Here is a 10,467-nt window from a genome sequence, read left to right as displayed (position 1 = left end):
TATTAAATGATTTTCATCAGCTTTGAATAGGTTTTCATTATTCGAAGAAGAAACAATTTTTACAAAAAAAGATGTAAGATTTTATCACCGTCTGCCGTCTGGACCATTTGAGCTGGACTCTCCTTTCGTGCCACAGTGCTATTAGAACGATAGTCGAGTTGTTTTGAAGTAGGTAAGGTCTCAATTTGGGGTTCGGTGCTTAAGAAATTATTCATAAAACTATTTGCATCCTAAGATTTATTGCACTGAAACTATTCAAATCATCAAATTCATCAAGTTCATAAACCAGTACAGATTTGTCCAACTATTACACCTTAGTAGTCTCTTCCGTTGTCTCCGGACGTACTGGTTCTCTCTTGGCTGGAACGAGTATGTTCTTGACTACAGTAGCTAGGGGAGCTTCTACTGTCACCCACAGGATTGCTGCTCCGGCGAGGGACAGGAAAGCTGTTCCTGCTAGGATCATTACCTGTGAAATAATAGTGGTGCTTAAACACAAGCTAATTGTAGATAATACAAGCGGACTAGGATAAAGATAGAGACCAAAATCGCATGAACAGACTTGAAATTAGGTATGGAAGAGGACCCGTTTTCATTTATGGCTATTTGACGCTTGGGCACATCGGAGAATAGACTCCATCTTAGAAAATATGTTACATCCTGGACAAATTCGACTTTTACTCTTAATCAACGCATTCTACGAAAGTAATTATGATCTCTGAAACTCCTTCTTATTGGAAAAAATTGGAAAAGCGAATTTTCATCAATATGTTTAAAAAAATATGTTAATATAAAAATTTGGAGAATACGAAACTCACTTTTATTTAAGCATGAGCTACCACAATATATCATATCATCACAATCAGACCCAGCCGGAAAGAGTCAAGTCTTGGCGAAGCCACGGAATTCTAGAACCCAACAGACAGTACGTACCAGAAAAATGTCAGATGCGAAGGTCGGGACTCTCTGTGTACCGATCAAACCGCGTTGAATGATCCTGTGTATCAGGAACGCGTTGTATAAGAGTCAAGTCTTGGCGAAGCCCCGGAATTCTGGAACCCAACTGACAGTACGTACCAGAAAAATGTCAGATGCGAATGTCGGGACCCTCTGTGTACCGATCAAACCACGTTGAATGATCGTGTGTATCAGGAACGCGCTGTACGAGACTCGTGCTATCCAGGTGAAGCTTCGCCATTCTAGAATACCTCGAACTATATCTGAAATACACGTTAGGGTGAGAAAATAGTAGACGTTGCATAACATACAGTAACTATATATGGGTGAAAAGGTTCTGTTTCATTATCATTTCATTTATTTATTTCTATAACAATAATTGTGTTAGATTTAAATTTAATACATTGTGTTAGATTTAAAAGATGGAGTGGATATTTTGAAAAAATTGGCAGTTTATGATTGATTGTTTTTCACCAGCAGGTAAGGTTGAATCACACAATCATTGAAGAAGTTTCCTTAAGTATGACATTTTACACTGTAAACCAAGATATTGAGTAGTACGTTAATATTTATATAACACGTGGAAAATTTGTTCTCCAGATTTATTCCACTCTGTTTAATTCCTGACCTAACCCAAGGTAACCTGTAAAATTTTAAAGAGATATTAGGTACAAATTAAATTCACTAGCGTTGGTACCCAAGTGGGTAAGTGTGGGTGTCTATACCGTATCCTCTAGTACCGTAAGAGAACCCCTGTGCCTAGTAGTAGTAGATATATGCATTGGTAATTACAACATACCTTCTGCCTTAAAGATGCACCCCATCAGAATCACAATGGTAAACAGCTGCATGACGGGCTTCCTCAGAACGGCGAAGAGGATCTTGGTCGTCATCGACGGCTCGTACCCATCCGTGTAGAGGAAGGTGCTGGATAATATGCAGACCAAGCCGAGCGGGACGCACAGCCAGACAACCCAGCGGTGTCTCTGAAATTATCATATCTATCATCCTCGCGTTTTCCCGGCATTTTGCTACGCATGGGAGCCTGGGGTCCGCTTGGAAACTAATCCCGAGAATTGGCGTAACCACTTGTTTTTACGAAAGCGACTGCCATCTGACCTTCCAACCTTAAACTATACCTTATTGGGATTAGTCCGGTATCCTCGCGATGTTTTCTTTCACCGAAAAGCGACTGGTATTATCAAATGATATTTCGTAAATGAATAGGTAGGTGAATAGATTGGTGTATGCACCGATGTACATAATACAACAGATACCTTGAACTTCTCAGAGAAGGTCTTCTCGTTCCTGAGCCCGTGGAAGGCCAGAAGGCCTCCAGCTAGGCCGACGACGTAGGTGGACAGGTTGGTGTGAGCACCGATGTACATGGTGCGGAACGTGTCGTAGTTCTTGTATATAGTACGGAACATTCTGGAGAAAGGGGCAAACATTAGTCTAGATTTTGTAAAATCTAAATCAACTCTCAAGACACAGAAAAAGTTTGTCAGGGCACGACTCTTATTTCTTAGATAATGCACTAAACCATCTGTCACCGTTAAAAGTGTCCGCCAAAGTTTATTGTATGGGAAGTTTAATACAGTGAAACCTGGATAAGTGGGATCTCAAGGGACGAGCAAATTTGTCTCACTTAAAGAGGTTTACCACTTACCCAGGCTCCCAGTTAGCCAGGTACAAATAAATTTCTGTCTCATTTACAGAGGGTCCCATTAATAGAGGTGAGAATAGTGGATATAGTCTCAGTTATAGAGGTGGTTAATAAGGTATTTACTAATTATCTTTAAAAATAAGGTAAAATAATCCTTGTCCTTAAATATTTTTAAAGTCAGATTAAATATTTCTTTGAATTTATTTTGAATGATTCTCCAAGGGATAGATATTTCAAAATTAAATTAAATTTTATACGGACTTCATTGCGTATTAGAAATTTAATAAATAAAAAAATATTTTTTCGTGTTAGGTATCAAAATTTCAGCTTTCGTTTCGATAGTTTTAACTACTTACATAAATTAACTAAATCAAACTTGAAGTTGTTTAGACACAATTAGGCAAATGCGGAATTTGTGGATAGACTAAGAGTTAGTAAGAATACGGAAATTGTTTAATGAAGTCCAAGTTAGAGAGGTCATAGATTGACGTTATCTCAGATACAGAAGTCAATTCCCTATACAATTCAAAAAAACAAATAGGAAAATGTAATCTTATAAATATAGTCTCAGTAAAAGAGGTAAAATACACTCTCGGTCTCAATTATAGAGGTAAATGTGACTATAAAATCACAACAACGAATCCCAGTTATAGAGGTTCGTTTTTTCTCAGTAACAGAGGTAATTCAGTGCTAAAGTGTCGGGACCGCACCATGAGTCCCAGCTATAGAGGTTTCTCACTTATCCAGGTCCCACTTAACCAGGTTTCACTGTATTTAATTCACTGTTGAGTGACGTTGATCAGTCTTTCAATTGTAGTTGGTGCAACCTTGGTCAGTCCCTGAAATGTTGAGGATCATTAGCCTACCCTAAGGTTGTCTCATTAACGATTGTTCTCCAGCCTTCACACATTCGATTGTCTTCACAAGTATTTGACATAGTTAAAAGATATATATGTAGATGTAATATAGAGTACAAGTAATACATATACCATTGTAAAACAAAAGGGCTACACTGCCATCACCCACACTGTTAACTGTCCATAGGTAAACCTTATTACAAAATAAGGTCCACCGATGGACAGTTAAGAGTGTTGCTGTTCCTACAACTCACTCGGGAGACTGATAAGCCACCGCATCAAAGTCCTGGAAGTACGTATGCACAGCGGGTATCACTAGTGAAGCGACGGCCAATGCACCGATCACCAACACCTGCGTGCGTGGGCGGCGGCATACCACGCAAACTAGTAACCCCAGGGCGAAGAGTTGCGTATCCGCTGCTAGGTACCTGTACCATAAAAAACATATAGTTTCCAGGCGTTGTACAGCGTCAAAAAACGGATGGTAAAATATTTCTTGGTAAACAGTAGGTAGAACTTACTATAAAACAATTCAAATTCACGTGGTGGGTTGGGACGAGAGTCCAAATTATGTTAACAACCGTTAAGTTCTAGAATTTGCAGTTTTTAAAGATATTGGGAGCAGATGAAGTTGAGAAAGGCCCAGTAGCAGTTAATTCTTTCTCTTACTCTCTAAATGCTGTTCTACCCCATACGTACCAGTCCTGAAAGCCATTATAGAATCAATTACCAGTTTGAATCTGGAATTTGTTACAAGAGATTACGTTAACAATTGAACGCCTATTCCAATAGCTGGTATGGCTGTAATGAGTGGTGGGCCACTGTTTTAGACACTCACCAGCTCTGCGGTAAACAGTGCGAGTCATCATAGATATAATTGTTGATGTACAGCAGATGCGCCCACCAGTACTGGGTGCAGGCCTCCGCCTCGCCCGTGACCACGATGTCCCACTGCGGTCCGTCGCCGAAGTGACGGTTCAGGGTCATGATCGTGAACATCACCAAAGCTAGGCACGGAGTTAATCTGCCGGCAAACAAAAAACGGTCAAAGAATTTTCTAGAAAAAACCTTTTCGTTAAGGCACAAATTTTGGTCACAATTTTCTAGAATATTATTAAAAGTAAAATTGAAAGAAACAGCAAGTTCTGTGCGTACCTTAGGTACCGCAACAGCAAGCCCCTAGGCCAGTCCCACAGCGTGATCTTCCGCTTCTCGGCCTGCAGCTCCACGTTGAAGGCCGCCAGGAAGCCGGACATCATGAAGAACGTGTACGTCACCACGGGACCTTGGATGAGGATGTTCTTTTTCATGTCGTCGTACGCCTGCAAGCATACAGCCCGATTAGGTGCTTAACTCGGTTGATATTTTTCCTTGAAATCTATGACTAAGGCACACGGTATTTTTTAAAATCGGATAAACCCTTTCAACGCCACGCCTATCGTGCGCAGCACGACATTGAACAAGGTTGAATTCCAATTCAAGGTTCAACTTGTCATCATGAACAATCTTGAATTGTCCTTGAACAAGGTTCAAGTAGCTGTGCGCGTCAGTTTGACGGTCCAAGGGTTAATGGGGACCAAGCTAACTCTGCATCATCTCTGCGTAGGCTTTGCAGTGATAAATGACATTTACTTATCGTAGCACTTACACTTTGTAACTCAAATTCGGTGCAAAGTTAGATGGACTCTTGGAATGTGCTGGTTTTTCGTGAACGTTGGATAATTCGGACACACGAATTTAATGTAAATATGTAATTGTTGTATCATGTTTAAAGGAAGACTCTCGCAAGACCTGGCCGTGCCCGGGCCGAGGCATCCGACATGTCATTTCTTCTTCTTCGACGGCTGATCGGTGATCACGTGATGCTTTCCGTGAAGCTCCGGCCCAGCCCCGGCCCGGTCTAGCGTGTGTCATCCTTAAGAGTGTATAGAAAACATTAAAATATCTCACCGTTTCGAAGTAAAGAGGGTTCTTAAGGTAAGAGAAGCCGATTGCTAGCGCAGTATGGGTTGAAAACACGCCGAATATCGTCAAGGACCTGTCCAACGATAGTAATATTAAATAAAAGCCTGTTTAGATAGTCTTGTCACACGCAGTTCTCACTTTGGTTCTGCTACAGTCAACTGTAAAAATATGGGTGTAGCCAACTTATTCAACAATATGTCCTATAGCTCTTAATTAGGATTGTTCATTTTTTTTCAAATGTTCTATTTCGAAAACCATTTCGAGATATAAGGTTTTTAAACAGTTTCCGACATTTGCTGCGATATAATAATTGAGGATTGAAGATATTTCAACAAATATCCTTATGACCTTAGTTTGACCTTCTCCTGGGCTGAATGTAAAGTCATTGCATAATAAAAGTTATCGAACCATAGTAAATAAATCCGTCACTCACGTATTGTCAAAGTTATCATTGTCATCGATTGTCATAACAAAATTTTTCAGTTAAACCGCTGCGGTTGTTTGTTACAATTTGATTTATAATTAATACCTAAACAGTAGATTTCATTGCTTAATAATATATCAAAAACCTTGTTCCTATGTGTGGGAATGATTGACAAAAATAATAGTTCGAATCCACGAAGACCTACGACGTGAAAGATGGTGCCGTGAATTAAACTTGGAATACCTACCTACTTCACGTGTTACACACAGTATTGCTGTGAGAATCACGTTGATGTAAGTATAAAATTAATATTAATTTACTACAATTAAGTATTTAAAAGCTCACTTTATTGGTAGGGTCGTGGTATCTATTTATTTTCTGTGGTAATGTAGCCAGAGTATCTAAAGGCAAACCGTTAAACAGAGATGGTGCCTACTAGAAAGAAGGAATATACAAGAATACATAGCCATACTCAAATTTCAGCCTGAAACTGCTTTAAAAAGATATAATTTCTAATTTCCAGGTACATGTTGCAGTTCAAGCTGCTGATATCATGGTGGACAAGACTTAATAAAGAGTTGTGAATAATAAAACATGTTTTTGTTTACCTACTTTTTTATTAATTTGGGAAATATGTTATATATGTTTCCAAAAAAAATAGTAACTTTACATTAAATGTATGTTTATCATGTTCTGCACGAGCATCTGACAATGATGGTTTCTTGTTGACCATCCAGAAGAGAAGTGTATGGTTTCTTATTTACTCTGTTCCCAGGCATTATTTACGGTCGTAAAGTATTACGACGATTAATAATTAATATGACGTTCGTTTCAATACAAAATGCTCAACTTTGTTCTGGGCCCAAGTGCAGTTACATATCTCACAGCTGTATCTAAATAGGAATCACGATGACCTGAAATAATAGGATATAATTAGCAAAATTGGCATGTTCCTAATATAGTAGTATAAGTATGTAGTACAATATCCAAACAATGGTGACAAGCCGGTAGAAAGCACCCACTGGGTGCTAAGCTACCTTTAGCAATGGACGCTTGTAACGATTTTATGAATCCAATCTTCTTACAAATCGAATCAGTTAAAATATATATGATGTAGGTGACTTACATTTGTATTTTTGCTCCCTTGATTTCAGCCAAGTTATGGTTGGAGTTGGATGCTATATGGATACATACTCCAATAAAACTAAGTTATATTATATAACTTAGGCAGATTTCTGGAATCAGCTTTCTCAAATTTATAGCGTAGGTATTTTGAAATTAATGATTCAAAATAAACGAGTTTTCCATTCCAGACGATTGTTATTTATAGAAACACGTGACACTGACATTGTCGACAGGTGACATTACAATCAATTGACAATGACAACTATTTTTTTAATGCTTGTTGTTGCTTGTGCATTATCCTAATCAGCCGACGACATGTAATTTACGAGAAGTCGTATCTCATATTTTTGAATAAATTATAAATATTCAACCGAGCCACGAATTACTAAATCATTCAAATTGGTATCTTAAATTAACCTATATTTTCAGAAAATAAAATAAAAATGGGGGTCTAAAAAAAATGAACAATCCTAATTCGCTGACATAATATGACATGTCATCATGTCATGACATGACATAGGTGATTTGTGTACCCATATTTTTACAGTTTACTGTACCTTGAGGTTCATTTTAGAGATAAGAAAAACTACATTAATACATTGACCTATCCAGACATCCAACCTGGTTTACCTGGTGAAACCTGTATAAAAGTTGTTGTATTATGAAAACAAATACTTAAACTGAACTTGAAGTAAAGTTCTACGATCACTAAAAACTGTCAAAATCTCTTCATTGCGTTAATCCATAATTGACTTTGAGATTCTTGTAACAAGTTAAACCTTTTCATAGGAAATACCTAGAAATCATCCTTTTCCTAGCGTTGTCTCGGCTTTTAGCCATGGATCATGGGAGCCTGGGGTCCGCGTAGTACCTACTATTATTTATTTTGCGGTATGGTGTACCTCATAGCATCGATGGCTTTAAGCCTCCGCAATCTGTGGTCGGAGCCTGCGCTGCTCGGTGTTGTCAGTCTACGCCAGTTCCTTCGTAACGAGAACGCCAGCAAGTAGGAGTTCCCTGAAAGCAATGTGTTTTAAAAGTGCAGACCCCTGTTTCACTACACTGACAATTGTCATCTGTGACAATTTGCCAAACGTTGCAGGTTCATCAAGTATTATTACCTAGCGTACCGTCGTCGTTACTTATTCGGAAGTTATCGAAACGAATTTGTCATTGTCAGGTGTCAATTGTCAGCGTAATGAAATAGACCGCAGATGTGCTGGATGTGCAATTTGCGGAACGTACGACAATTTTGGAATAAATCTCTAGTTTCGTTCTTCATACAAAAAGTTAAGAAGTTTTCGAATGAAAATGTAACAGTTTTACAAACACTCGTGGTTTTTAGAAACGGAATGAAACCGAAGAGTGCGAAGAGTAACAAGTACAATTTATTGTAAACATTTAAAATGTAGGTAAAGACTGCCCTTTTTTCATTCGAAGTCCAAATTTTTTATTTTGGGTGATTTTATTTTGTTCACTTTTAGGTATTCCTATTGGGTTAAAATAATACTCTCTTATAGTATTAGATGTTGTGTATTGTCCCACCTGGAGTATTCCCTTTGAGCTCGTCGTGCAAAGTCCCCAGTGCATTGAGTATTATTAAAGCTATATAAACTGCCGCCATGACATAATCTCCAATGCTAAAATATCTTTTTGCTCCATGTTTCTTGCACGATGATATATTTGAAAGTCTGTAATTAAACTTTTTTATGGATTTTTTTAGGGTTAATTTTTTAAGGATTAGAACCAGGCAAACTCTGGACCAGCTTTGACAGAACTAAGTATGGTATCTATCTCTTATTTCTATGAAACTATAATGACACTTTCATACTTTGTTCTGCCATAGCCGGTGCAGAGTTAGCTTAGACGGACGGACTTTACGTTTTAATTATTCAAGGATTCATGCAAGCAAGTATATTTCTCGCCGTTATTAGTTAGGTGCCATATAATAGAATCTGACTATAAGTCGTCGTCTTGAAACATCAGCGATATAGAATTTGCAAAGGCGTTTTATAAGAAAATGTGTGTGATTTTAGGATAGATGTTAATCTCAACAACTGACAAGACCCTTATTCAGCCTAATAATTAAGTATCAGAAGACACAAACAAAAGGTTACATTACCTAGCGTTCAGCTTGTATTCACGCCACATGGAAGCATTAACGCATTCCTCAAGGATCAACTTTAGGTCCTCTTCTGTTTCCAAGTTTCTGTTTATGAAGTCCTTACAAGTTGTAGTAACGCATAGAGCCCTATGTACTTGTGTGTGATTGAAATGCTTTCTCTTATATTCGGAATACTCCTGTAAATAATAGTTTGGTTAAAATATTTTTTTGTTAGCGTTCGCTTAAAAAAGAAAAATACAGTTTTAGATAAATTAAACGGTAGAAAAATTACTGCCCTTAATTTTTTTGCATCAATCCGAATTAAGTTGCATCTCATCATCAACTTTCCTTCTATGATCCCAGGATCATGTTTGTGTAACGTACCCTGATGGTCCTCATGAGTTCGGGGTTATCCCCGGGGTACAGGTCGGCGTCCACCATGCAGTACAGGCCACCTGGCTCGGCCACACACGGGTCGTAATCGTCCATTTGGTACAGATCCGGCAGCTTGTAGAATTCTGTTACTGGAATCAAATAGAGATTTTTATTTTTCAATTTAGGCAAAAATTTATAAATGTCACATAATACCACCGCGTAAAGAAAAACCTCAACCATAGGAAGCCATATTTGCCTATTAAGTTGCTTAAAATGAAAAAATCAGCTGTTCTACTTATAGAAAACATAGACTCTGAATCACCGATATGTATAAGACGGCAGATTTTTTTTCTCGTTTTCGGGGTTGGCCCCATAGTAAAAGTTGTTACAGTATTATACATATTGACCCCCCAGATTTAGATCAGTGATAACAAAAGCACCCTGTATATACTTAGGGATGAAAACTAGAAATCATCATTATCATCATCTCAGCCGAAAGGCGTCCACTTCTGGCCAAAGGCCTCCCCCAATGATCTCCAAAAAAAGAAAAATGTTTTAAATTTAAAATTCTCCAATCTGAGAAAACTAGAAATAATTACTTACAATTTAGGGAATAAATGATACCCGAACACTGATGAACTAAAAATAGGAAAATTGCTAACTTCTTCATTATGCCCTAAAATAAACTAAATAAATAACGAAAAAAAAGACAACCGTTGAGCTGGTTGTCGGCGACAGTAAGTCGCAAAATGATGCGTTGGGAAAAATTCATTATCAGAGCTCGGCGGGGCTGAGCTGTTTTCAGAGTTTGCACAACATGGACATTAGGGTTCAACTCTGAGTTAGCATATAATAAAAGTATGGGTAAAAAGGGTAAAAATAATGGTATAAGCAAAGAGTCATTGGGCTATCGCATAGACTAGGAATCCTCTAGACGGAGTTTGAAGCAATTATTTCATGAAACCGATGCTGCCAAAAATACTGGGGTGCGGGG

At 38.1% G+C, this 10,467-nt stretch overlaps 1 protein-coding gene across 1 annotated transcript; it reads right to left on the bottom strand.

Annotated features, from left to right (window-relative positions):
• Window positions 1-236: 236 nt before the first annotated feature.
• LOC134672185 (nose resistant to fluoxetine protein 6-like) lies at window positions 237-10,143 on the bottom strand. Its single transcript, XM_063530085.1, has 13 exons — window positions 10,077-10,143; window positions 9,483-9,622; window positions 9,117-9,310; window positions 8,540-8,685; window positions 7,897-8,011; window positions 5,431-5,518; window positions 4,636-4,802; window positions 4,319-4,504; window positions 3,735-3,908; window positions 2,235-2,388; window positions 1,757-1,943; window positions 1,078-1,220; window positions 237-469 (listed from the first exon to the last, which is right to left on the bottom strand). Exons 1-13 carry the CDS (start codon window positions 10,141-10,143, stop codon window positions 308-310), a joined length of 1,923 nt encoding a protein of 640 aa, XP_063386155.1. The 3' UTR covers window positions 237-307.
• Between the last annotated feature and the right edge of the window lie 324 nt (window positions 10,144-10,467).

Source organism: Cydia fagiglandana, chromosome 16 (genome assembly GCF_963556715.1).
Source record: "Cydia fagiglandana chromosome 16, ilCydFagi1.1, whole genome shotgun sequence".
NCBI lineage: Eukaryota > Metazoa > Arthropoda > Insecta > Lepidoptera > Tortricidae > Cydia > Cydia fagiglandana.
Note: the sequence above shows the minus strand (reverse complement) of the source record. Positions and strands in the feature narration are given on the sequence as shown.